Here is a 27,578-nt window from a genome sequence, read left to right on the forward strand (position 1 = left end):
AGATTACATCTTTTCTGCCTTTGTCTTTCTCCCTACGCACATTAGCATCATTTTAAGTCAAAACACCTTTCCTCAAACCTACCTCCTAACCTACAATTAAGTAACTGATCTCTCCTGTCACGTGTTGTCAGTCTCACAGCTTTTTTCATTGGAACAAAACGGAGACATCACCAGTACCAACGACCCTCTCACTTGTCAAAGGCTAAGTCACTGCTCCCAAGCACAGAGAAGCCAGAGCTCTTCAGGAGAGTTAAGCTGAAATTTGCCTTATGACAAGGAAAAAAATCCCTTTTTCCCCCTCCTCCTCTACATTCTCAGAAGTGACTAAGCCTGAAGCTTTCCAGGAAAGCCTGGAGCTTTCCAAGTCTTTGAAGACTTTGTATAAGTCTTCAAAAAACACTAGACCCAATTGAAACGCAGCAACTTTTTTGACAGATTCTATCTTTGAGACTAAGCTCTATGCAATTGTAAATAGAACGTGTTATCTTAATTATACCGGTTTAAACAACACAGAGGTGTGGGTAGACCCAGAGTACTCCTTTGTGTAAGGTAAATCTAGCGCAAATCCTTTAATGACAAAGGTCTGACCGCTTGGAGCACTACTATTCAGTAGTAACTGCTTCCTTCTGCGGACACATTGCCCAATGAGTAGCTTCACAGCTGAAACAGTCTCTCCACCAGCGCGGGAGCAGATTCACCTCTCAAAGAACTAAGGCATTCAGTGCGACCTCGAACGATTCCCACCTACCCTGAGCGCTGCATCTCTAACATTCATGCACGGAGACTGCAGGGCCTGAAGTAACACGTCAATCTCCTCCTGTTCTGCATAGGCACAGCCATCCTCCCCACTGCTGCTGGTGCACAGGGTTGTCAGTGCATTGGAAGCCAAAACCTGAAACGCAGTGGGGAAGCATTAGAGATTCCACTCCTGACTTCTGCTTCTTTGCACTTGATCAAAATAAGTGCAAGGTGGGCATCGGGCGCTATTACAAGAGAAGAAATTCTGACAGAACAGTGACATGGGATCATGCTGAAAACAAGAACTGAAAAGTTCAGTCCAACCCTCTGTCTTTTTATTATTATTGACTTTTCTGTCATCCCATCCCTCAGGACAAACTTTGTTGTCGGTCACTCAGGGAAGCTACTCCTAAATTGTTTTTGATAGAACAAGGCCTTAGAAAAGGAAAATAATGTCGCCTGTGGAAAACTAAAGAATATGTTAGGTGCAATAAAACCCACAGGAAGAAAAGATAACATGCGTTTTATCCTAAGAAAAGTATCATAAACACAGAAAACAATGGATGATGTATCAACCACCATCCTCACAGACTTAAACCACATGGGTGCATTTCCCTAGGCTATATGATGATAAAAGCAGAATTGTGACTGTGTTATGAAGCTGAGGACTCACCTGTAACCGTGGAGAACCCATTCCAATTACCCTGGTCAGCAGAAGCAGCATGTCCCTCCGGGGCAGCAACTCTGGGCCGTTCTGAAAGGGGGAGGGGAGGAGGGAATGGATTTAAAAAAAAAAAAAAAAAAAAAAAAAAGTCTTTTGTCTTGAGACTCCAAAGTACTTTGCCTGTGTGTGACACTCCCTACTTAAAAACCAAAATCAAAACCTAGGGCTGGACAGGAAGGTAACCCAAAAACAGTGACAGGAAAAAAAAAAAACCTTACATTGTTAACTCTGAATTGTAGAATGAATCTATTTTGTCCAGCTACACATCAGCTGCCTTATGTATGGATTGTCTGAACTAATTTGCTTACTCACACAGGAACATTGGAATCATGACAGGCAACTTGACAACGAAATATTTCAAGGTAAGAAAACACAAACTGAAATCCTTTGAAAGGAAAGTTAACACAGTATATAGCTTCAGTATTTCCAAAAGCTAAAGGGAAAGTCTATGAATAATGAAGTGTCAATTTGTTGATAAGCAGCACCAGTTTTGTGCTGCATATGGCCCAAAGGAACCAGCCAAGAGATCTTAGGAAACATGTCAGACCCCTGTTATAACTCACTATCCTCCTACTGATGTGCGCTGGCAAGGTTGGAACAAATCTCTTCAAACTCACTGCCTGATAATAGGGACAGAAAAGATAAAGGATGCAAAACAAGTCAGCAGAGAAGAGATGGGAAAATTGCATCAGTGATATCTACAAATGTACTGAATAATAATCTTGACTGAAGTGACAACTCAGCTACTCACGCTTCTTCTTGAAAAGCTTTGTTTGCTGGAGCGTACAAACATCAATAACCCATGCCTTGCTCATCCCTCATCTGTATCACTTTTAAGGGAGGTCATCTCATTCCCACAGCTCTCACTGACCTCATCCACCAGGAAAGCCTGGCCGTTTGCCGACGATCTCAGCTGAGCATGGACCATGAGGATCTGCAGAATCTTGACCAGAAACTCCTCCTTCTCTTCATTGTCATAGGGTGTCTCAGTCAGAACGGTCTTTAGGAGAGGAAAGACGATGGAAAACGCTGGAGCTGATAACGGGGCAGCACCTGCAAAAAGGAAAAACAAACCTGTGAACACGGCCAATGTCCTCATACCTTTGTTTTACAATATTGGCTGGTGTAAAATTTATACTTTCATAGCTCCTAAGGGACATGGCCAAGTTCAGCCTCATGGAAAAACACACTAAGTGACCCAAAGTATTTCTTTGCCCCTAGAAACACATGGCGTAAGGGACGTTATCTCCTGGGTATCTAGACTAACCCCCTCAACAGGCAGTGTTTAGCCTCTTCTAAGCAGCACACACTGCCTGCCTCATTTAGCCTCTTCACTTCACAGTAGTGGCATTACGACTCCAATATTGACATTTGGCATTTCAGATCTGCCTATTGGTGGTGTTGCTTGTTACACCAGTGAGCTGGTTTTAACTAAAGTCATATTAGGACTCCAAATTACTTCCAGTGCTTCAACCATGCAAAAATACACACAGTAAACGGGACCAACAATTCAATGGATTAAAGTACACAGACATGCAGAACTGAGGTCTCGTCTATCCTGGACTTACTCAAGGGACAAAAAACACAATCAAATCCACCACACAATCAACCAAGGTTCTGAATTTAAAATTCTATTATTTAAATTGCATTAACTTTGTGTGTACAGTCCCTCAGGGAATTCAAATGAATTAAGATTAAAAAAAAAAAAAAGTTAAGGTCAATTTTATTTCTGAGCAAGAACATCCATATGAGGAACCGATACAATTTAACTAATTCACTTTTAAAGTCAGTTTGTCCCAATTCAGGGGTCCATTTGCCATCTGTATTCTTTTAAAACTATTCCCACTAACCTAACTACTCCAAAGCCTTCAGCTGGATTCCTGAGAATGAGGTTCCACTAATTCTGGTGCAAGGCTTAAAAATAAATAAATAAATAAATAGATCTAAACACCTCCCCAACCCTTTGAAAGAATTAAAGCTCTTGGATTCCTGTTGTTAAAGAGTTTGATCCTTCCCTCTCACAGGGGCTTGGCTATGGAACACAATAAATGTCTTCCAGTTAGTCCAAAGCAAAAAGATGAAAGAAAATATAAAAGCTGCAACAAGGAAAAAAAATTGTTCTTTTTGTCTTCACGCTAAACTCTCAACATTACTTACTTACAACTGGAGTATATTTATGGTCAGGTAGTAAAACGTCTTCCTGAACATCTGCCTGTGGACCTCTAACTGGAGCCATTTTTTTTTTTTTATATTGCTAAAATTCAAGTACTAGATATCTAGGGAAAACGTTCACTTTCTACATCCCATCCACGCTGTCAGTGTATGCCAGATTTTAAATTTCCAAGATGCAGATGAAGAGCGCTGCAGATACAATACTGCAGTATTAGTCAGCTTATGTAGGGCACAGATACCGCAAAAGTAGTTCAAGGGAGAAATATTAAATACCAAACACACTGTGAGCTTCTAATAATTTAATATGAACAGTTTGGGTGAAAACCCATTCATCCCACGTATGTGATTTTTTTCTCTGAACTTAGGGTCCAGAATCTGTTTGCTTTCAGGCCTTTTTTTTTTTTTTTTTTTTTTTTTAAATTAGCCAGATATTTTCAGGCTTAAGCAACTGTCATTTTATATAGAGCAGGAGAGAGAAGGCTTTATCAGGGAAGATAACTGTTCCATTAATACAGTAAGTAGCTGGTATTGCCCAATATGAATCAGATTATAAAAGATATCTTGGCATTTCAGTAATGAATGACAAGATTTAGCACCCATATTATAAAGAGCTACTTTCAAGGTAACCTAAGAAACTAAAACCTCTACTAAAAATGCCGTAAAATTTGCCCTAAAGTGTTTTAATAACTTCAAAAATTAGGAAAACACAGTAGTGAATACAACATGACTTGCCCAAAAAAGTGTTATGGAATCTACTTCCTCTCTCTTGCAGGAGAGGTGAACAAACTCAGACATTTATTTAAATAAGTTCAGTAAGTGCTGTAGGAAATCTTGAAGGAGAAAGAATGAAAATACTTTCACTACTTTCAGGAAACAAGCCTGAAAATGAATTTAAATGTTAAAGGTGCACTTACTACGAAAATAAACGACACAGTGGAGACACTGAATTATCACTGAGGTGTTCAACACTGAAGTGGTGCTCAATGCAGCCAATTGCTACCACTCAACTGTGAGGAATACACGTGCCACAGTCACACAAATGCACGTTTGACTGGCAACAGCCAGGTAAGGAGAGAACTGAGTTGTTGGGATAAGGGACCACAGGAAATCCTAAATTTCTTTTAAAAAATTATAAACCATCTGCCACAGCACTTTTTGACTAAGCTAGGCGATGAACAACTCTGAAGTCTGGATGAACCACACCTACCACCACAGCACCTCACATACTTTAAGACAGCCTAAGCCATCCCCGCCTTCAAAAGAAGCCGATCTACTCTCCCTCGTCTGTACTATTCTCTTTGCGGTGGCACAACTATTTGTGCAGCCCTTCTTGAAGCGGATTCTGGAACTGATCTAGATGAAAATAAACTCAGTGAACCAAAAAAAAAAAATCAAGGGGAAAAAAGAAAAGAAAAGAAAAAACAGTTTGTTTTAACCCAAATCATGCTCTTGCATTGTAAAAATGCCTGAGTGTTACAGAATGAGAAAGAACTGCTGATTCCGCAACCATGCCAGAATAAAATATTCATGAACTGCAGCACTAGACAGCAAACAAGTAGAGGCCAAAAGCACTTCACTGCTGAGATCACAGATAAGAAGTAATTATTTTGTCTTACCACTTAGTCTCACTGAATCACTTATGCTAAGTGGTGCTGAAAGGTAAGAATTGTCCTCAGTAAAAACGAGCTTTAATTTCACTACTGTTATTTCTGTCTGTGCTGTTTTAAGAAAAAAATATTGGTATTTTATTTCTATACTTACTGTACTTGTAACATCATTTCCACTACTGCCACTGCAAAAAAAAAAACTTAATGAGGAAGTTGAGGTTTTGATATGTATGAAACAACTGATCTCATTTAAAGGAAAACGTGAAACCTCACCTACAAGACATTTATGTAAGCCATCAACACTAAAACAGATCACTAAGTTATTGGAGGGGATAAAACCTACAGTACTTTTTACCTGGCTCTCCCTTGCCTGTCCGGCTAGGGATTGTGTGGGCATGCAGCAAGCTAACAACTCTGTTAATTGCAGCAGGCAGCTCTTCTTGGCACCAGGATTCATCTAATTCACATTCTGGTTTCATCAGGCGCAAGGTCACATGGCTCACTAAAGTACCTAGCATGAGAGAATAAAGAAACCTTGAGAGGACTAAAAACAAAGATTTCTTGAGAGAAAACAAAACCCCAGGAACATAAACCAAAGCATCAAAAGAGAGCTCTGGGATATGTCCCAGGCTGCAAAGAGGCAGAAGAGGAAGCACAGCTCTGAGGCTTGCGGGGAACATCTCCATTCACAATAGTTACAATATCTGCTCAGCAAACGCTGTTCTGTTTGCATCTCCAAGAAGCAGCAAACCTTTCCTGTTTTGCAACAGCTATCAGGAAACTTCAGTGCTTCTAAGCTTTTCTAAGGATGTCAACCCAGTCAAAAGCTTGAGTGCAGCCCAGCAAGCACTGACTTCCATCTTGCTGGAGAAGGCAGCAACTGTAGCTATGACAAGACAGCACAGACTTCAGCAGAGGTCGTAAGCCATCTGCGGGGCGTACAACCCACTGAAATTTTCAGTGCCTTTGCCACTTGGCAGTCACCACTATCATCACGTGTAGCAGCTGATTCCAAGTCAGCCTGGGCTGGCCAGTCCTCAGGCCCGTCACACCTTCACTCAACATGCACTCACACCCTCCACGCTCTCCACAGGCAAGACGGTCCCGTTGTGACCGACTGCTGAGAGCCTGTTACAATGAGAGAACTCCTCCTTGTCTTTGGACCCAGTCCCATCCAGCAGTAAGATCTCTGGGATATTGCTCTCATCTTGCAGCTAAGCACTGTTACAGAATGGTTTTTCCTCTTAGCTGTCTATGGTACATGATCATGATCCACAGCTTGTAAGAGCAAGGATCTTGGCCACCCTGCCATGAAAAAAAATACACCCTGCCCTTGAACAGCAACTACAAACACTAACCAAAGCTTTTCAGTCGAGCAGGCATGACACAGGAAGCTAAGGAAAGAAAAGGATCCTTAATCCTTGGAGCAGCCAACGGGGATCTTAAAAGCGGCAAGAAGGAACCAATGAGACCCGGGATGTACTGAGTTAGACCAGGAGGCTTTCTCTTTATAACAGCGTCCAGGAGTCCCAGGGCTGTTTCCAGTTCATTATCAAGCTGTAAGAGTAACAATTCCAAGGGTTAGCACTAGGTAGGGAAAAAAAAAAAATTCAAGTGGTAAAATTTAATTTCTAATGAAAGAAACTGATTATTTTCTGTGCTATTCTATTTTCCTTTTATCAAAAGGATTTGCTCATGGTAGCTGCCGAGTTGGAAAAGATGATCCTCAAAATTTACCTCCTTTAGCCGTTTTCTAATCTGAGACTCCTTTTCCAGCTGTGCATGCATCAGCTCCTTCTGCTTGCTCGTCAGTTGTACCTCATCCTTTATTCCTTTTTTCTTCTTTATCTCCTGCAATAGAGCGCCATGGACGTTAATTGGGAGCTATTAAGACTATATGACATAACAAAACAGGTGAGATAGCCTAGTGCCAGAAACATCAGCACTGGCTTTCCTGCTCCTGCCAACTCACCTCCTTCAGCTCCAGCTCAATGATCTGTTCCTTGAAGGAATAAGCTTTATTCTCCCTCTTCATGTTGGCCTTTTTCATACTATCCTGCTGAGCACTGAGAAAGAAAAGCAGAGGAAGAATCAGCACTGCTCTGGACTTTAAAAATAAAAAAAAAAAATCAAATCCAAGGTGCAGACAGAGCATCTGACGAACCCACTCACCCGCTGGCTGCAACCCCACAGGAATCAATCCCCAGGTTCAGAGACAAAGACAAGAAATTATAGTCTTACCTCTGTATTATAGACTTGTCATACAGTTCCCCCTCTGGTGTCTTCATGATGGCATATTCCTCTCGAGTAATCTGGCACAGAGCTGGATTCTCCATAGATGCCGAGATGGTGCTGATGAGCTGTGGGAGCACTCTGCCAGGTGAAAGTACAGAGAGAGATCCCACTGCGTTCATGGATGACTATCAAGAAAACAAAGGAAAAAAAAATATTGTGGTCAGTATTCCTTGAAATAGTCTCAAAAAAGTATGCCCTGTTGAGGCAGTTCTTTGAGAGCAATACCCTTTGGGTCATAAATCTTTGTCCAGCGAGTACCAATATCTTATCTAGATTTCTAGTCAACTGCCGGTACGCATTATTCTCCTCTCAAAGCCCAGCTCCTTTCCACCAGAGATACTCTTTGAACCCATCTTTCTCCCTCTCTTCTAGACAGATCTCCTTCCTTATAGACTATTTAATACTTAATCTCCCTTGCAAAAAATGCTTTTGTTCCAAAGCCCCTCTCAAAATGAACGGAAGAAAAACAGTTTATTACCTGGTTCTCTGAAGCATGGGTAGTGATTCTGGGTAATATGTCATTCAGGTGTTTGGTAATGAAGTCTTTGGGATCTATCTTCATCTTGATGAGGAGGGCTGGCCAAAGACCGGGCTGTACTGCCACTAGCATGAAGAATAAACAGCCAAATAAATTTGAAGCAGACTGCTAACACAATGAAACAAAAAGGCAAGAAAATCCCCAAATATTGGCCAGGAGAGCAGTCTTATCCCATCACCTACCTACAGATGGGTGGTGGCTCACCAGCAGCATCTCCAGAGCCAGCTTTTCTGTCTCAAAGGAGTCCACACCCAGTCCTGCCACGCTTGAGATGACGCAGAGTGCTTCATGGAGGACACGGGGAGGGATGTATGCTTTTCCCAGCTCAGACAGCTCTCCTGACTCCATCACCAGAATCTCATGAGGCAGAACCTGAGTGGACAACTTGCCATTAACAAATCACAGCAAAACTTCCTAAGCCTTACTACTGAGGACACTTCCATACAGTAACACCATACTGAATACCAACAATCAACTCCCTCTGGAAGTACTAAGAACTTGAAATTTTCAGAGGAAAGAAGGGATAAAGGATAACAGTGGAACAGAAGCACAAAGCTGATAGTGACAGAAAGGCTACGAACGGAGGACTATACTACATTTGGCCAGCAGGAGTAAACTAAAACCAAATCGATCATTTTTGGCAAAGAGGACTTTGGAAAAGGTTGAATTTGAATGAGTTGGCTTGAACAGTATGCTCCATTTCTACAGTCTAATTCTTCCCAACATCTTTTCAAAAACTATTTTATTCAGGCTGTATCTTTGACATGGGGAGACTGTTTAAGAAAGTCTCACCCCGGTATTTAATTAGGGCAATTTAATCTGTTCTGCAACTTGACATGGTGCTTGTTTAGCCACATGCCCCATAATAGAGCAATTACTGTTTCCATTTTTGTATTCTTCTTTTTACTTTTCATACTAGTTGCTGCTGAAACATTTCTATCACATACGCTTTAAGTAAACAGCCTGAGCTATTAGCCTATGATACTGAGAAAGGAACAAAGCACTTAGGCTTCCAAAGGAGATCAAATTTGGATTAAAATAAGAGACGGACATAGAAAATTGCAGCTTCCTCCTCGAGTAATTTGGAATAGTATGGCTTCTGTGCACATTGGAAAGGCTCAGCAGCCTCAAATGCCAGGGATTGACACAACAATATGCAGTAGTCTAGTAAAAAGTGGCATTCTAGGGGATCAGCAAGCCAGAACTGAATAATTTTTGTATTGCACCGTATGTCAGTACTAACAGCAAAACTAGGGTAGGGAGACGATGCGCAGCATATTAGCAACTTTCTAGGTAGGAACTAGGCTTCTTGACTTCTCACCTTATGAGAACCGAGAACTACTTTTAGCTCCTCCAGGAGCCCATAGGCTAGTTTGTACCCTCCAAGAGAGGACAAAAGCTTCTTAACCGTTTGATGGGCCTGTCTTCGAACATGCCAAGTTCGACTTATCAGTACCGCAACAAGGGCACGGTGATACTGCCTGAAAATAGAGAAATAAACAAGTTTATTAAGGGAGCTAGCTCTACAAACTGACTGGACACAGAAACGCAAGGAGTTAACATTTTGTGCAAAGTCCCAGGCCCATCCTCTCCACTGCCCGCATTAACGTGCAAGCAACGGACACAGACCAGACACAGTAAGCGCATTCTACGTACTGAACTTTACTTTCAGGGAGCCGTTGTGCATGATCCAAAAGGAGGCGCTCTGTCAGCTGCAATACTGTACACATCGCTGTGGAAAGACAAACATTTAAAACGCATGAGATTTCATAAGGAGACAGAACAAACAAACCGTAAGCAGGACACATTAAAATAGCTGCCCAAACAGAGCTTCCACATAATCTTTTTCTATGTAATCTGAATGAAGCTAAAGTCCAGCTCTGCTCTAACAAGACTAAAGGCAGCATCATGAGCTAACAGAAATGTTATTAGTTGGATTCTAACAGGATTTCCTTGACCAGTGCATGTGACCTATTTTTGTCTTTGTCAACAGAGCAAACCAAACCATAAACACTATGTTCAGTTTGCATCAATACTGTTAATTTTAGCAGTGCTCAGGAATGCCTTCACTGACAATAAAATATATACTGGATTCCTGAAGAAGTGCATAATACTATGCAAATAGTAGCCTTGGTATTTCAACTTACACCATCTTCTGAGCTTCAACGCTAACTAGGCCTTTTGGTTTGTGTATTAACGTGCATCCCTATCATAAAAGCAGGAGCAGAAAGCACCTGAAACTTGAGGTGGGTTATATCCCATATGGAATACGGTATGGAGAACTTTCAACTTTCAAGACATCAGATAGTTTGGGCATGCTAAGCACATCAGCTGGATGTTTCTGCTTATATAACCACTAATAACAAATCATGACAATGTTAACACTCAAAATGCCAATGTTAGTTTTTGGAGCCAACATCCCAGCGGAGCAATACAATATTTTCAAAATCGTATTGTTTCAGAATGCCGGCAGAGTCGGGACGGAAAACGAATAGATACGCACGTTGCTTTCAGGAAACTGAACAGTGATCACAGTAAGTAAAGGAGAAGTAATGTTACTTCCCATTTAGAAAGCTTTACCTCTTCAAAGCTTTGTACAAAGATAAATGAATTCATTTCAAAGAACTAATTCATCAACTCATTTTCAAATCTTTCAATTTAAAAAGTAGTTAGTAATGTCTTCTCTGGGGCACATTCTATTAACAATTTTTTTTCAGTTAGTGTTAAAACTCAACAGAACAAAACAGAGCACAGAGAGACTATAACTTATAACCCAACAGATTTCCTATCTCTTATTATTCTTCTGCCACAAATCTTATGAACTTCACCGACACGTTCATATTCTTCTCCCGCTTTATCTTACTTTTCCTCATCTTCTTCCCAATTTCAGGCTTCCCCAAGTGCCTTAGATTGGTTGCAAAAATCTACTAACAAAATGGGACCCCACACAGACACTATATTATGTAAAAGCCTTTTGAAGACAAAAAGAGATTTGGAGTTATGAATGTTTAATAATTCAACTTCATTAGAAATAAGTTAGTGTCAAACATAGATTACAATTAGTCTAGATTTACTTCTGAAAGAGCAGTCTGTTCATTTTAATCTGAAATTGGATCCTCCAAGCACCATACAAAATGGCTAATCAGCAACAGTAGGTCTCATGAGTACTACGTAATAAAATTAAACAATTGGGTGTACAATAAATGACAATTTACCTTCCTCTGATGCAGACTGCAAGAACTTCTCAGATGTGAAAATTTGCTTTTTTTCATCCAGAATCAGCTGCCAGAAACCACTCAGCTTAGACTCTGACCACAAAAGAGCAGATGTCCGTCAGCAGTGTTTCAAAATAAGACAGAACTTACGAGGATACCTACAATACAGTAGAATTCTGTCTCCTGAAATCACTGAAGCTATTTCTAGCTCTGCCTTTCTTCAGTTATCAAGTCTCCTAGTTCTCTCATTGAGAACCATGAGCATACCCAAAACCACCTTCTGAAAAAATATATTTCTCTGACTTACATATGGAAATGGAACATCTGTTTCACCTGAATTTTCTGGAGGGTAAATCTTCCTAACCCTGAAGGAAAGGAGGAAGCTTGTGTGTTGTTTTTGATAGACAGAACACGGCTGGATTTTACATCCTGGCAAGTATATGAATTTGGACAGTTTATTGTAATACATTCTAATGGAAAACAGAATTCCAGTCCTGCGGTTTTCCAAATATGGCTTGTAACATTACTACAGGAATAACAAACAAGGAACACTCTTAATGCCTCAGTAAAGTCCTGGCATTTAAGGTCTCGGTCAAAATTTTTTCTCAGAACAAAGAGGAATACTGTCCTAGGCAAATCGAAGCTGGAATTTGCAAAGCTACAGAAGAGTGAGAATTCTTCACTGACTTTATCAAGAAAGACTGGAATAAATCTTTCCCTGGTTTACAAAAGGGCAATGATTCTCTAGGAAGAAGCAACACACAGATGAAGGAACAGTATCTCATACAGAGTCAAGAAAAGGCATTAACCCTCAGAAAGCATTTATATTGCATTCTGCCAAGTGTTTTGTGACCTTACCTGTCTGTCCCTCAATTACAGACATCCTGCAGATCAGCAAAGCTGCAGCAACTCCTTCTGTTACCATGGGAACCTGAGTGCTTTGAGATGCTGCTTTTTCTACTGTCTGGATCAGCATGGGCAGTAAGTCCATTCCCTGTAACAATGTGTCACCTGAGGAGACAGAAAGAGACAAGTTGCAAAAAAACATTGTCCCTCACACTTTACACAGGAAGATAACGCCAGTTCTTCTCTTGTCATGAGGCACGGAAACCAGCCAGACACACACTGGCAAGATTCTGAACCTCCCAAACAAACCGTTTGTCCACCATAGCTATAATTAAACTTCAACAGTGAAGATGACAACCACTTTACGTCTTTCCTCACAAAGAAAATACTCCCATCTTAATCTGGGTTTCTGCTCATGAGAAGCACAAGAAAACGCTAACTAGGTTACATACAAGGAATTGGTTCAAATTGCGCAAAGCCTACCTCCTACTTCAAAGACTCTGTTTCCCTAAAAGAGCCAAAGTACCACTCCTGGCAAGCTGCAACCATCTGTTCCACTTCAAACCTTCAAAAGTCAAGGAATCCAACTGACTTGCAGTTCCACAAAAACTGAGCTAGGTGTTCCTGAAATTTCCAGGAGCAACACCTCACACACAGTACCAAAAAAGGCAACAACACATCTCGTGGCTTTTCAAGTTAAACATTTGCAGGTAGTGTTTTACTCATACACCTGTAGGAATTGAAAATCTCTCTATCTGCCTCACATCCCATTTGGATGCTTCACTGGGTGGGCCAAAGCAATGGTAGTCAAGAATTCCAGTGATGAGTAAGTTCTTTGGAAGATGAATTTCTTGGGCCCTGATCCCTTAAACAGCTACATATATCACATGCACGTACTCCCCTTCCCCCGTCAGACATGGGCAACTTTACATTTGCCATATTGATCTCTCTAAAAGGACCAGCCTCCTGAGATGCCAAACTAGTTTTCGCATTTATTCTTCAGCCCTGCAGTCACACAGAAATTCCTGGCAGCTACAATAGAAAGAAAAACGTAGAAGTACAACTTTGCTCACATCCACATTGAGAAAATGACGGCAAATCCATTGCCTCTATATAATAGTTATTAATCTCCCAAGCAGATGTATATGATCTTTTTGATTCACACTGCGTCAGTAAGAAAGGGAGATCTCACGTGTATTTTAGTTAGGCATGAGACTGATCACCTATAGATCTGTGGAGGAAATGCTAAAATCTCAGTGGACAGGACCAACAGAAGCAAATCTCAAAAGGATCACCAAAAGTTTAGAGTTTCTGCAGATCTTCGCTTCATATAAATGGAATTTTATTTTTTGTATTTTTTTTAGCTTCTGAGGGTCAAAGCCACAGACCAGGATCCCAGTGTGCTGGCCGCTGTATAAATCAAAAAAACAAAAAAATCCACCCCTGAGCTAGAAACCTTACAATCCAAGACAACAACAGAGCAATTAAAAATTATTTTGAGGGTACCTGAAAAGATAGCATGGTGGGCAGTGATGCTCGTTACACAAGGAGACAAACCACCTTTATAGGTTTGATGGCAAAAGACTGTTTAAGGAGACATCTGAAGGAGATTTAAGATTGGCTACTGACTTACAAAATCTTTCCTGATCTATAGTTATCCATTTATATCAGGAAGTAAAAGAGTTGATTACTCTTCTCTTAAGCCACACAGTCAGAGTTGTTAATAGCTACAGAGTTTTACCTTTGAAAGAGGCTAGCATGCACTGCAGGTACGCGTGTCTCACAGCTGAAGTGGAGGTTTTAAGGCTGAAGGCTTTCTTCAGCCATTCTACTAGCTTCTTAGGAACTTCTGTGGTGAACCGAACACACCAGAGAGCCAGGACAGAGACTGCATGAACCAAAGTGCCTTCATGGACTAGGAAGCAACACAGAACTCACATCAGTATAGCAAACGCATAAAACACCGCAACGCATAAAACAGAAGACAGGTAACAATGCAGTAAGGAGGAAAAGCTGCTCGTTGAGATAGGGCAATAGATTTTGTAACACCACAGGTGAGATTCAACGTTTTTTTCTTAAATAACAGGCTATATGAAAATCCTGCTCAAGAAGAAAGCAGCTTAGCAAACGTAGAACAGAGTCTAGAGGCCTCACCCTCTTGTTGCAGGAAAGGGATGAAAAGCTCTGCCACAGTCCCAGCCAGAGCTTGGCTAGAGGATCCAGAAACCACATGGTAACTGAGGCTGCCAATCCCTGAAAGGACAGACTTTTCTCATTAGTTCTCAAAACACCAGCAAAATCTCAAAACAATACAGGACGGAAATGACCCTTCATGTTTCAATCCCTGCACACACATCTCTCCTCCTCATCATTACAGCTGGCTGTCACATTGACTACGTACCAACACTGCAAGACCTCTTGTCTTCATTCTTACCCAGGATACTGTCATTATCTTATTCGCATACAAACCACTTTCAGCCCACTAGCTAAGCACTTCCTTTAAAGAGAAGGTCAACAACAGGCATGCAGTATCCAGCACCCTCTAAGACATTAACCACAGCCAGGTCAGAACGACCAGGCTGGGAATCCTAAAGGCTCATATGCAGACCCCTCCCATTCAGTCTTCTGCTGCATTTGCTCCACTGGAGAAGCAGCTTTCCTTCAGGATCCTCACCTGAAAGGACACTCATCTTCTGAGCAACAACTGTCAGCTTCCCCTCTGAGCCTGCCAACGAGAAACAAACGGGTGATGGACGACTTAGATACAGAAAAGCAGACGATGACAACGTGCTACTTCAAGAATCTCCTCTAAGACATAAAAGCTCATGCTGTTACGCCCAATCCAGGCTAAGCTGCCCCCATGATACAAGCAGCTAAAGACAACAGAAAATACAATACACAAAATACCTTGAAGCCAGCAAACCTTTATTCAGCTTCACCTCCACTGCTCATCCTACAATTTACTCACCCCCCAAGATGGCAAAAAGGTGTCTGCCCAATGACTCCACAGCCGAAGGATCACTACACTGTCGAGCCAAGTTCTTTAACGCCACAACTGCTTCATCCATCAGCTGCACGCTGTTGGATTTCAAATGACCTAGAAAACGATGCACAACTAAGAGCTTGCTGTGACTAACTGCATAAAAATCAGCAAGACAAGGAAATATCTTTACATGTGACCTGACTCAGCTTCTGGAACGTTACATGAAATATGCCAGTTCCGAGTTACAGTAACATCCTCCCACCGAGAATAACCACCTCTTCAGGACACCAGTAACCAAGTCATCGCGGGTACAGACAGAAAGTTGTAGAAAGCCTTATTATGAATTCATCATTCACTCCAGAAGTCATGGTACTTACTGGCCAGTCCTTTCACAATGTCTAGAGCATACTGGCTAAGGTCCAGGTTCACAGAGACAAGCAAGCAGGAGATTGCTGAAGACATAAGAGACAATAGCATATTATATTTTGTTACGTACCTGCTTTCAGCATTTTAACAAACCCTTCCTCACAGTCCACATCAAGAGCAAATAGGGCCAGTAAAAAAGTAAGAAGAAAAAACACTGAAATGGATGCCCAATCAGCAGATTAATTCAGCGCTATTCTTAGCGCTCAGCTGTGAAATTCTGTCCTCTGTGCAAATTCTAGCTATCACATATCCAGACACTTGGGATCACACCACAAATGTTGCTCCTCCGTATCTACCCCTTAGACGCCAGACAATCCTGCCACCTGGTTCACAGGCCCAGAGTACCCCTAAGCGTAGCTCAGGGGGACACACTCCCCCCACAACTCCAGAGCTCTAAGGAACAACTGTTCGTGTTCTCTGGCAGAGCAACGTAGAGAGATGATAGACTCACTTTCAATTACGTTCTCAGGGCTCCGCAGCAGGGATTTCTGCAGAGTTGGCAAAACTAAGTCCTTGAATTCAGTGTGAGACACGTATCGAAGAAGAGGGGAACAGCTGTCCTGCAAAGGGAACATAGCGCTCAGCACAGCCACGGACATTACACATGCAACAAAAGCTTAAACAGTCCCATAAAAACATGTCTCACCAGCAAGTGCTTCTGAGGCTTTGTCTTGCTCATAAGGATGGTCTTCATGTAGAAGTCCAGAAGAGCGCTCTAAACAAGCACAATGTCAGTTACAGCCACGTTACAACCTATATGCAGCTCCTTGCACAGCATCAGAAAGTCACGCTTGACACTCCACCCCACTTCTCCCCGGAAGGCAGTCTTATCCACTAAGCAGAAGCTTTGCTTCCACCCTCGAGTGAGATGGTCCAGCAGAGATCGGTGTTCTCTGCTCTACCCTCCGGCCCAACACAAAACCCACTGCGAGCTAGCTGCTGCCTTCCATTCCTACAGCAGAGGAGAAGTCAGAGAGCTGCGGTGTCGTTCATCTACATAAACGCACAGGCCACAGCAAAGAGCCACATATCTGGCATCTCCCTTATGAAGCTGGTCGAGCTGTTTTAATCAGAAGCGTATTATTACCAAACCGACAGATAATGAAACCAGAGGCAGGTGTAAAGTACCAACCTCACTGAAACCATCTGTCCACCCCTGTCCCCCTTCATGAAAAGCAAGGCTACTTATTACACAAAGAAAGGAAAAAAGAAGGAAGCATTATTGCAGATTTACCTTGTGGCGTTTAATAACATCTATCTCTTTCTGGGCTGTGCAAAACTGCACCACAAGTCCCAGCATTGCAGCATAGCTCTGGTTTGGTTCCAGACCAAGAATGACAGATAGGTACTGATCCACCAGATCTTGGTTCTGAAAAGAAAAAAAGAGCAAGAAATGATAACACAACCGAACCTAGAACAGTCACCATATAAGGTCACCTAACTCATACAGTTATTCATCACCTCTTTCCACAGCCTGTTCAATTTCTTCACCGCCCCATCCACTGCCTGCTTATGAGAACCTCCCAGGACTTCCAGTAGGAGCAAACACTGAACCTCCACCTGCCAAGAGAAACAGTCGAGAAAACCTTCACGCACATGCTTCTCAGAGGGTCATCTCATATCAGCTAAGAAGTGTCAGTTGCCGGTGATTAGCTGAAACTCCTTATGAAGAAGTCCTTAGCTTGCTCAGGCAAGTTCTTCCAAATAGGCAGAATTAGGAGCCACCATCGCTTTCACCCCACACATATCACTTTGAAGAGCCGTGACTTAAAAAAAGGCAATTTGTATCAGGTTACACCTCTTCTTAGAGCGTATTCCAACTATAATCCAAGGTGCTATGAGCATGGTTCCAGGGACAGATCGTTAAAGCAGGCAGAAAGGAAGCAAAAGGCTACTTAACACCCTAGGATAGAACGTCACAAGCAACTACATTAAGGGAAGCACAAGGAGTTCAGAACGACACACTGCAGACTAGATCTAGTCTAAAAACGCTGGCATATACCACAGTATGCAGAGCAAGTCTACTCAGGTCCAAAACTATCAGTCTCATGCTTTATATACCTCCTGCCTTTTCCAGCTGAGTAGGAGAGATCAAAACACATCAGGAAGCAAAAAAGATCATCACAGTTGAGAGGAAAGTCATAGTCCTGTATTTTAGCATGACATTATTAGTCACACCCAGAATTATTTGCAGCGTTTCAGCAGCTTAAAGACATTAGCAGTACTTGAGTCCTTATCTCCAAAGGGGTATTTCTGTAAACCAAAAATAACTTACCAGTTTTTTCCATGTTTCTCCCTGTCTCTTGTCAGGTGTTGGAAAGACTGTGCGTACAAGCAGGCATGTCCAGGAGAGTGCCAGCAGAGCTGCAGATCCACTGCTCTTACTGTTGTAGAAGTGAGAAAAGCGAGTGAATCTACAGCTCCCTTTATGTAACTCATACCTACTAGTGCAGAACGGGCTCGCTTGTGCCCAAGCCAGAACACTACCTTATCAGTGAGGTAACTTTATCATAGAAAAATACAGTCAAAGTCTCAGCTTTTAAAGCAAATAATTAGTTCCAGTAAGCTACAATGAGTTTTGCTTGTTGTGTTTCAGCTTCTGCTTAACATTCAGAATCTTCTGAATGGCACAAAGAAACCTAAATCTTGCCTTCTGGGAATGAAGAATCTTAGCTCAAGACAGATCTTTTTTGGATCTCCCCAATGGCGATACAGAAATGAGAGTTAAATACTTTGCCAGCTGAGACTGTCCAAAGAGTGACTCAAGATTTCTCATCTGCTGCTCATCTTCACTGTCAGAATTTCACAACACAGACTGCCAAATCACCTCTCAGTTTACATTCCCTCCTGGCACACCACTCAGTTCTGATTTATGCTAACTCTCACCTCCTTCCTCCACTTCAGGTAACAGATCCCACCTTTCCACTCCCTGAAGATCCTTATGTTTTTCTTTGATCTCAAGGCAAAATAATGTAGCAAGTGTCGTTGTGCACAAGGACACAATAAAAGTCTGTAAACAGCCAGGTACTGCAACACTGTAACCTGAAGAGCAAATACTATATCACTGCAAACCTTGAAACCAAGACCACATATTTTCCTAAAAGCTGCGCTCCATTTTTGCCACAAGGCAAAGTGGTCGATGGAGGAGTCACAGGAGGGCGTTCTGGGGCCTGTATCAGACAAGAAGCCAAACAATACCCTAAGTCACCTTTCGGACCCGCTCCCTAACTGGCATTTCCAAGTGCTGCTACAACACAACACCAGCATCCTTCTCAGCTGAACCTCACATTTCATTATCTTAGTATCTATAATAAGGTTCTGAATCCAGCAGCTGAAGACCAGATGGGCTAGGAAGTCCCCTTTCCTGGTCTTTTCGGTGATTATTTCTTGATAAAAGAGATTACTCTCACAGCTCCAGCCTTGAAGGTTAACAAAAACAACACTCACTCAGACCCCTGCCACCAGCAGTGATACCAAAAAAACCCTTCTGCTTTCCCTGAAGACAAGAAAGAGGTAAAAGAGTAAAATTCGAGGAGTCATCAATAACTTCATCTCTAAATATTTTTTAACTCTTTCACTTCTAGGAAGCAGCAGCAGAGTCATCTGAATGCCAAAGTCCAACCACCAGGAACTCAGAACCGGTTTCGCACATAGCAACTCATCCAGCACCTGGGAACTCCAGCCTTGCTGCTGATCCCTGAGGACTGAAGCGACTGCAGAAGGTTTTTTGCTGTTGCATCTGGCTGGGATTCGGCAAGCTGCTGAAGCGCCAGCTGCAGGGCTCTGCGGGATGCTGCATCGCTAGCAGGAATGAAAGACAAAAAAAAACAACCACAACTCCATAAACATTATAAATCCTGCCAACATTTCTTTTCTCAAACTACTACACTCAAATCACAGGAAGGGCTCTATTTTCTTGTTTCAGCAGCCTAGCTAATAGTTATTTTATCCTTGCTGTTCCACAAAGTGAAGAAGTTTCCTCATCGTTTATACTTCTGGCAGCAAACTCCATTCCCTAGCTTTGCAAATAGAAGTTATGTCAAGGCACTTTGGTGGGTTGCAGGAAAAACACAGGTTCTGAACACCTTGTTTACAACAGACCACAATTTCATGCAATCTAAAAGCGTTCTGCCACATCTTGGTCTTGCTTTGCAAGGACATCGGCTACTGAACCACAGGGTGCAAGCTTTGATTTTGAAATTAAAAACGAAACACAAAGTGTCATGAAACATCTTAACGTGAAACCTAACGCGAGAGCCTAAGCACTAGACAGCATCCTTCAGCGTCACACACATCTACAGGACGCTACACGCTAGCATTTCCAGATGCTCCACACCAGCTTAACTAATAAATACATAGATGTCTTATCGATTAACTTAATTGGCCTTTCCACATCGTTTACTTACCGGTATCGATGCAAAGTGAGGCAGAAGAGTTTGCAAAGGCCTTTCACTGCACCCTCTGGAAGATCTGTAACAGGTTGTATTTCAAAATATTTTTTCATAAATCACTGAGGTCCTAACCTTTAAGGATACACGCACAATTCACTTCACAACTGAAATCAGTGAACTGCTCACAGAAGAACTGCTCACAGCTCCTGCGCATCTACAAAAGCGTTTGAAAAATTGCCAGGGCCTTATTCAGAGTTCTCTGTTTGTATACATTTTATATATATTCGTAAAAATAATAGCAAAATTGGAACACAAACTGTTCCAAAGTCATTTTCAGAAAATGAGAGGAAAAAAAATGAAATCTTTTAAAGATTTGCTTCAACCATTTTATTAAGACTATCTAAAATCTTCCATTCGTCTACTTTAGCTAAATGTATAAATTCTCCATGAACCATTACAAAATCAAGCTAAGAGTCAGGAGTCAAGAGGCAAAAGATAGAGTAATGAAAAACTAACACCCATGATGTTACAACCATTTACTCAAAAAAGCACAAAAGCTAGTAACTAGAGAGGGTTCAGTATCACATATAAAACCTATGGTTCAAGTTAATGTTGTGAGAATACGTATACTCCAAACGCTGCCACCCTACAAGTTTCACCCAGCCCTTTAAATACAACATTTGAACGTTCTCCACCCTGGTGGCAGAAACAGTGCCCAAATGCTCTTACCTTTCCCAGCAAGGCATTTTCCCAGCTCACTGAGGATCTCTCTTCGTTCCTTCACGCTGGCTGTTGTTACTTTTACCGCGAACCGCTTCAGTGTATCGGAAATCTATAACCAGTATTTTGCACACACAGAGGGAAAAAACATTAGACGGCCTCAGGTATCAACACACGGAACAAAACCAGGACAAACAAAACACGCAGCTGGTAACCTCTTCCGGACCAAACGGGATCATCCACGGTCTTATCTTCCAGAGAAAGGGTCACTGCATACCATACAGGAGGTAACTCAAAAATCTCCACTTTACGCTGAAGGATGACAGCTTTCTGGTTTTCACCCTGTTTCTGCGTCATGGCACTCACTCTCCGTAACATACAACGCTTACCCTTCTGAAAGGGGGGCAGAGCGAAAAGCTCATCAGCAAAACCAATGCCCTAGAGTACAGGACCCCTAAAAGCCAAAAAACCATAGACTTCCAAAGTGCATATGTATTTTTAAGTGGTATGTTACCTCCTAAAACCCACTCACCCCCTTAAATGGCCCTTCCGATTGCAGGTGGTCTATCACAGAGTTTACTTGCTCGTCCTGAAAACTTAACCTGTGGTTTCCCGTTGTCAGTAGTTGTGAAATTACATATCTCGGACCAGCAGGAAAGTGCAGAGTTTGCCTTTGCCCTTTTCCAGATTGAACACACACCTCGGGGATTTTGCAAGTTGGACTCGCCAGACTACTAAAAGTCACGCCTCGCTATAAAACTCCTTCCAGTGCTATCAATAGCACCCAAGGTTACGAAAATAAAACAAATTAAAAAAATCCATACCATAAAATTGCATGTGTTTCTTATCATGCCTCCCCTACTGTCTGTTTACTGTACGCTTGACTCTGTCAGCAGTCGGGGACTGAGACCACTCACTAGGTTCATGTAACTTCTGTAAACAGATTGGGTTTTCACGTGGTACCAAGCTGGTGAGATGCACTCTTTGAAAAGACTGGAAAGAAGTTTACATTCTCAGTGGCCTGCTCCTTTCAACTACTGAAAACAGAAAACATATTAACGAACTTTCAACTTCCATAAAACATGCGAGGCAAAAGACTTCCCATAGGCTAACAACAGGGCTCAGTAAGGACTACACTAACGTAGTCTCTGCCTTTATATAAACCAAAACAACAAGTCTCTAGAAAAGGCTTAAAGTTCACCTCGATCTGAGCAACAACCCCTTCTGCACTACGCCCACAGCTCCAGGACAGAAGCTGGAGTTTTTTCCACAACACTTAAATCCCTACAGCAAGGAAGAGGTGCCTCCAGCCTTCACCCCAAATCCCTGCTATGTAGAAAGACCACGGCGGAAGTCCAGAAAAGCTGCCTTTGGGAACGGCAGCACCCACACACCTCCTCAGGAACTTGTAAAAACTCATTCTCCCCTCTTAAGGCGAAAGCTTTAGCAGCTTTGCCACAACGGCTTCTTTCTATAAACGTAGGAAACCTGGCAGATTCGCGAAACGGAAACTGCCTCCGTTCACCTCAAAAAGCGTTTTTAATAAAACTTTCCTGCTGACACACAGGAAGGGTAATCCTCCAAAACGGCTACTCAGGATTTAGAGAGGATGCCCAAATTTCTCTAACCCAACCGTTTCATGCCTGAACCCCTTAAGAGCAGGTTGAAAGCAGGGCTACGCCTCTGAGCGGTAACCTACAGGGCAGTTTGTCAAGGACGGCCGTTGTTACCATCCCAACGGACAAAACGAGCCATTAAATAACCTGATCTTCTCTTAAACGTTTTCGTTACACGAGTTCATCATCACACGCAAATTTAAAGCCAAGCTGCACTTACTCAGGCCGATTAATCACAAGCAGGGCGATGCGCAGACTGCAAAAGTTGCTAAAGTGACCCGACTAGCCCCGCAAATAAAAACAAAAACGCAGCACAACGCTCCAGCATTGCCGGGCGGCCCACGAGCTCACGCGGCTGCAAAAGCTACGGCTCCCCGGCCCCGCGGGAAGAGCCAGCGGCGCAGGCAGCCTTCGCCCGCCGCTCCCCGCGAGCCCCGCGACCGGCCCAGCGCCTGCGCCGGCAGGAAGCTAAGGCCGGAGGCGCCGGGCTCCCCCTCGGGAAGGTTCCTGCGCAGCGCGGGGCGCAGGACTCGGGCAGCGGCAGGAGGGGCCGCGCCGCCCGGGGGGGGGGGCGGGGGGGGGCGCGTCCGAGGAGAAATTCAACCTCCAGGGCCGGCCAGGGCCCCCCGCCCCGCCCCGGTCACGGCAGCGCCCAGCGAGGCCGCGGCCGAGCCCGGCCCCCCCCCGCCGACGGGCCGGGCCGGGCCGCGGGCGGCCCCAGCCGGGCGGCCCCGTCCGCTGCGGGCCGCGGGCTCGGCCCCGGGAGCGGGAGCGGGGCGGGGGAGGCCGGGCCGCCGCCGCGGGCCCTGCCCGCACTCACCTGCGTGTCGGCCGCCATGGCGCCGGCTGCGACCCGGAAGCGGTAGCGGCTTCCGGTGCGGCCGCGCCGAGCTGGCCGGGGGCGGCGCCGGGCGCCATGGAGACGGGCTGCGGCCTGCGCCCCCCCGGCCCCCCCCGGCCCCGGCCCCGGCCCCCGGCCCGCAGCGCACGCAACCGCACACCTCCTCCTCCAAGTTCTCTTTTGGGTGTTTTTCGTTCGCTGGGGTTTTTTTCCTCCCTTTCCGCGCAGGGTGAGCGCTGCCCTCGGCAGGAGGGACCCCCCCACCCCCCCAGCGGGGAAGACAAACCCCCGTTTCTGCAAGTGAAGGCGCCAGCTGGGTCCTTCGCCAGCCCCGCATCGCACAGCCTGCCTGAAACAGGACAATTTACACCTGGGCTGCTTCTGTCGCAGTTGCCTCCTCCTTTTTCTATCAGCATGTCTTTAGACAGGGGTAGCGGCGCTCCTCTTAAAAACGTGGCTTTCCTGGAGCGCTGGCTGCAGAGCCCCTTATAAAATCAGGGCTCCAGAGGACTTGGATTACGCTTTTCCCAAGCCCCCGGTGACCTGAAGGCTATACCATCAACGCTGGCACACATGAAGGTGTAAAATAGCTTTTTATTTCTCCAATTTGACCAACTCTGACATGGAGAGAGACTGTGGCTGCTGTTAGTCAAAGAGACCGAATCCCATGTCCTCATCAGACTCCTCCGACTCCTCCTTTGCTGCCTCTTTAGCTGGAGCGGCGGCGGCGGCGGGTGCGGCTGTCTCAACTGCCACGGGGACAGCAGCCACGAAAGCAGAGGGGTCTGCCAGGAAGGCCTTCACCTGCAAAAGCAGAAAAGTCAGAGGAAACATTCAGAGGGACTGAACCCCTGCAACCAAAACGCAACGCTGACAACTTCCCAGAAGCCAAAGGGAACGCGCTTATCACTGCCACGTATGAAGAACCAGAGACAAGTAGAATCAAAGTAGGAGGAAGGGACAAGGGCGGAGGAAAGCCCTCTCAAAGCCCAGACTGGGCCCCGGACCTCTGCCTGCTAGCAGCAAAGCGGCTGGGACAACCTCTCTTTCCCCAGCCTCCCCCCCTCCCCCTTACAGCGCCTCAGTTGCGCTCAAGTTTAACAGCCCTGAGAGGCAGGAACTCCACCAGCCCCTTCACAACACAGGCGTGTCAGCTTTCCACAGCAAATGGACGCTCGTCATTTAAACAAAACTTTCTGAAAAAAGCGTCCCTCCCAGGACAGCCCTAGCACGCAGGCCCACCTCTCCAGAGCTCAGCAGACCCACGATCAGAGACAGGTCTGAGACCTTTCAAACCAAGTGGCGTTCAAAGTGTTGTCGTGAAAGTACCTCGCTGCACTTTTAATCACCTTTTGACCAGATCACTCTCAGCCATTACCTTTTCAGCCAGCGGGAAGGTGTAGTCGGTCTCCACAGCCACGGCCAGGACCCGCTTGTACCCATTGATGATGGAGTGGGGCACAGAAGCAATGGTGGGGTACCCAATTTGCAGGCAGACGCTAGCAACGTTACGGACACCCTGTGAGAAGAGAACCTCATGTGTCCATGCTCTGACAAATAACCTGGACTAGAAACCATTAGAGATGACAACACACCCCTGCACCATAAACGTAAGGGGGGATAGCATGCGTCGCATACAAGCGACATGGCTCCAGTAAATTTAGACAAAAACATCAGGATTTATGCAACTCCAAGTACGCGATGAAGTAGTTTCTGGATTCCATTTACACCTGACTGCCTTTATGCATTCACTGATCCCATGCACCTCAGTATAACAATGAAAAGCAAAGTACGTCTTCCCCAGCTTCAGACTAAAGAGCCTAGAGAAGGTGCTCCTTGAAAGATTGTTTCTCCCAGGCGTTAAGGAGAGCTCCTGGCTCTGCAGACTCGAGCACAAGTACAGGAGGTGATACTTCATTCTAGGGCAGTGCCGGCTGCCCCAACTGTCTGCTTTCTCCCTAGCAGCTGCGCAAAAGGGATGGAATGCAACGGAGATGGGTTGCAGCCCTTACCTCCAGGAAGCGCTTGTGCAAGGTCTCCTCAGTGATGTCCAGCACCTCAGGATTGTAAATGCTGCCATTGTCGAAGACCTGCTGGATCACCAACCCGAAGGAGAACGGGGAGATGTTCAGCATGTTCAGCAGGGTGGCTTCACTGGCGCCCACTTTATCTCCAGTCTTGATTAGCTGCACATCACTCTGAGGAATAAAGGGAAAACACGAGTGAACATGCGCCAAGAAATTCAGGCACATCAACGCAACAAGGCTCAAACGCACGTTCCTAACGGCAAGGGACAGAACTGAAGGAACAAACGAGGGCAACAAAAACAGGCTCAAAGTTCAGCTGCACAACTGGAGAAAACCCTACGCCATGCAGCAGGAGCACCTCAGCTTGGAGAAAAGCAGTACCCTTAACGCATGACCTAGAGACTAGTTTGTCTATGAGTTCCTTCAGCAGAGCTTAACCCCATGCAGCGAAGACCTGATGGAGGAACTTAAATTCCCTGTCACTGCATACCTGACCCAAGCCAGACATCCACCTTTAGAGGTTCTTGAAGTGAAGCAATCAGACTGCTAATAAAGCATTCCAGCACTAACAGCAGCTTGGACCTTTATCCCTCCTGTCCCTCCGCAGTAGCACTCAAGGTAAGGCAATTCCACAGAGTGCCACCATCAGGGCCCTTCAGTCCACGAAGGGCTTGAGATCACAGCAGCATGCTGCTCACTAACCAGAATTTCAATGGTTCCTCTGGAAATTTTCGTGGTGATGCCCAAGGCCTGGAAGAAGGAGGTCTTCTCAGGCCCGAGACCAGTGTTCTGGGCTGGCACAGTCACATCGCAAGGAGCAATAGCACCGGCACGAGCAGCTGCTGGCACCTGGAAGAAGGGGAAACAAGAAGAGAAGCTGGAAGAACGCTCACCTCAGACCCCACGGGAAGGGCATCGATTCCTCCCTGTAGTGCTCCTCCAAGATACACATCAACCGGACACCCACAAGTGAAACAGAGGGGGAACCTGAGGAGCTGAGCTATGGCTGCAGGGGCCCAGCTCCCCATCTTTGAAAGCTCCTAATAATCAAGTATTCTCCAAGAAGGTTTAGTTTTATTTTTTCTTGCTGTCTCCTAGCGCAGAAGCACATCGAGAACCAATCTCCGTTACCTTGTTAGCCAGCAGCATATCCCTGATCTCAGTCAGATCCTCCTTGGTGAAGACAAAGCCCACGTTCCCACGGATGTGAGGCAGTAGCCTGAAGGAAAGACAACACCCTTCAGTCCCATTCCTCAGATAACGTCTCCTCCTTCCAGAAAGAGGCTCCAGGAGCCCATTCAGACAGCACTACCCACTTTTCTAAGGCCGGGTTATTCTCCAGATGACCACGAATAGCTTTGCGCATCATGGTGTTCTTCCCCATCAGCACAACCGCTTTCCCACGCAGGGACATACGGATTTGCTGCATCTGCTTGGATCCTACATTGTCTGCTCCCACAATGAAACATTTTGGATAATCATCCAGGAGTTGCTGCAGAAAGAGAAGCATGGTAACTGGACAAAAAAACCCAAGGTACAGAGCAGCATCCGAACCTCAAGGTGAACCACAAGTTTGAGCGCTCAGCCCGAACAGATGCTAAACTGCAGCTATAAGGTGCACGTCTATCTCAGCAACCTAAGAAGTTCCCTAGGCAAATTACCTCTGTAACTGCCAGAGCAAGAAATTTTCCTGCGAAGCTTGAAAACAGTCTGATTAAGACTGCCCAAATCTCTTCTCGCGACCAGAAATCATTCCTTAAAACAGGTAACACACAGCACCCAATATCTTTTAAAGAACCCCCGCAGAGGCAGGCCAGCCCCCTCCCCGCGGACGCCGAGCAGCGCCCCGCGGCCTGCGAGGCCGCACCGTCACTCACGATGATTTTCATAAAATAGTTGGACTTCCACGTAGCCCTGTCTTCCCTGGGCATCGCGGCGGTGCTCCAAGGATCGCCCGGCGGGTTTAAAGACGAGCTGCGACCTGCCAGGGAGAGGCGCGGCTCAGACGGGCCCCGCACCTTCCCCCTCCCCCCTCCCCCCCCTCTCTTCCTCCCTCCCTCCGCCCCTTCCCCTTCCCCTCCTCTCCCCGCGCCCCAGGCCCGGCGCCCCCCGGCCCAGCCCCGCGGAGCCGCCGCGCCGCGCACCCACCTCCACGAGGGCTCCGGGAAAGAAAGGCCGGGAGGCGGGCCCGGCTCCTTTTATACCGCGGCCCGCGGCCAATGGCAGAGAGGATCAGGCCGATGCCGCTCAGCCCATTGGCTGTCAATCAGGGAAGACCGCCGTTCTGATTGGGCAGCGCGCTGGCTGCTCAGCGAGCCGGCGGCGGAAGGGGCGGGTGGCGCGGCGGCGGCGCGGAGCGCGGCTGGCGCCGCCTGGCGGCCGGAGGAGCGCGGCGCCGGCGGGGCGGGGCGGGGCGGGGCGGGGCGGGCGGCGGTTGGG

At 45.2% G+C, this 27,578-nt stretch overlaps 2 protein-coding genes across 4 annotated transcripts in view; both read right to left on the bottom strand.

Annotated features, from left to right (window-relative positions):
* The window catches only part of GCN1 (GCN1 activator of EIF2AK4), a 44,528-nt gene extending 21,379 nt beyond the window's left edge, over positions 1-23,149 (bottom strand). The window contains exons 1-28 of one of the 3 annotated variants that reach the window (XM_068911205.1): positions 23,092-23,149; positions 20,665-20,767; positions 19,951-20,014; positions 19,214-19,345; positions 17,820-17,928; positions 17,006-17,104; positions 16,779-16,913; positions 16,191-16,259; positions 15,996-16,104; positions 15,496-15,570; positions 15,104-15,232; positions 14,810-14,860; positions 14,290-14,388; positions 13,877-14,050; positions 12,148-12,300; positions 11,290-11,382; positions 9,731-9,806; positions 9,396-9,555; positions 8,257-8,446; positions 8,015-8,139; positions 7,483-7,661; positions 7,214-7,307; positions 6,979-7,092; positions 6,600-6,798; positions 5,597-5,752; positions 2,334-2,515; positions 1,412-1,492; positions 749-892 (exon numbers count right to left, since the gene is read on the bottom strand). In XM_068911205.1, coding sequence (XP_068767306.1) covers positions 749-892; positions 1,412-1,492; positions 2,334-2,515; positions 5,597-5,752; positions 6,600-6,798; positions 6,979-7,092; positions 7,214-7,307; positions 7,483-7,661; positions 8,015-8,139; positions 8,257-8,446; positions 9,396-9,555; positions 9,731-9,806; positions 11,290-11,382; positions 12,148-12,300; positions 13,877-14,050; positions 14,290-14,388; positions 14,810-14,860; positions 15,104-15,232; positions 15,496-15,570; positions 15,996-16,104; positions 16,191-16,259; positions 16,779-16,913; positions 17,006-17,104; positions 17,820-17,928; positions 19,214-19,345; positions 19,951-20,014; positions 20,665-20,767; positions 23,092-23,109 — 3,312 coding nt within the window. In that variant the 5' untranslated portion in view covers positions 23,110-23,149. Of the gene's footprint in view, positions 1-748; positions 893-1,411; positions 1,493-2,333; positions 2,516-5,596; positions 5,753-6,599; positions 6,799-6,978; positions 7,093-7,213; positions 7,308-7,482; positions 7,662-8,014; positions 8,140-8,256; positions 8,447-9,395; positions 9,556-9,730; positions 9,807-11,289; positions 11,383-12,147; positions 12,301-13,876; positions 14,051-14,289; positions 14,389-14,809; positions 14,861-15,103; positions 15,233-15,495; positions 15,571-15,995; positions 16,105-16,190; positions 16,260-16,778; positions 16,914-17,005; positions 17,105-17,819; positions 17,929-19,213; positions 19,346-19,950; positions 20,015-20,664; positions 20,768-21,479; positions 21,624-22,491; positions 22,905-23,091 lie in introns of those variants that run through there. The other 2 variants (XM_068911206.1, XM_068911204.1) reach the window with 2 other exon arrangements.
* Positions 23,150-23,686: 537 nt separating this feature from the next.
* On the bottom strand, positions 23,687-27,449 carry RPLP0 (ribosomal protein lateral stalk subunit P0). The gene is made up of 8 exons (XM_068911207.1): positions 27,288-27,449; positions 27,017-27,120; positions 26,456-26,631; positions 26,271-26,358; positions 25,842-25,988; positions 25,125-25,310; positions 24,491-24,631; positions 23,687-23,916 (listed from the first exon to the last, which is right to left on the bottom strand). The coding sequence occupies exons 2-8, from the start codon at positions 27,068-27,070 to the stop codon at positions 23,758-23,760; spliced, it is 951 nt and encodes a 316-aa protein (XP_068767308.1). The 5' UTR covers positions 27,071-27,120; positions 27,288-27,449; the 3' UTR covers positions 23,687-23,757.
* Positions 27,450-27,578: the final 129 nt, after the last annotated feature.

The sequence above is a fragment of the Struthio camelus genome, chromosome 17 (genome assembly GCF_040807025.1).
Source record: "Struthio camelus isolate bStrCam1 chromosome 17, bStrCam1.hap1, whole genome shotgun sequence".
NCBI lineage: Eukaryota > Metazoa > Chordata > Aves > Struthioniformes > Struthionidae > Struthio > Struthio camelus.

What these genes read in the sequence shown, in the direction of transcription:
- RPLP0 (XM_068911207.1), bottom strand. Translation starts at nt 27,070, where the DNA reads ATGCCCAGGGAAGACAGGGCTACGTGGAAGTCCAACTATTTTATGAAA. An exon ending in GAGGAACCATTGAAATTCTG is followed by an intron (nt 25,311 to 25,841) that starts GTTAGTGAGCAG and finishes TTTATTCCTCAG; the next exon opens with AGTGATGTGCAGCTAATCAA. An exon ending in CCTTCCCGCTGGCTGAAAAG is followed by an intron (nt 23,917 to 24,490) that starts GTAATGGCTGAG and finishes CTGCTTTTGCAG; the next exon opens with GTGAAGGCCTTCCTGGCAGA.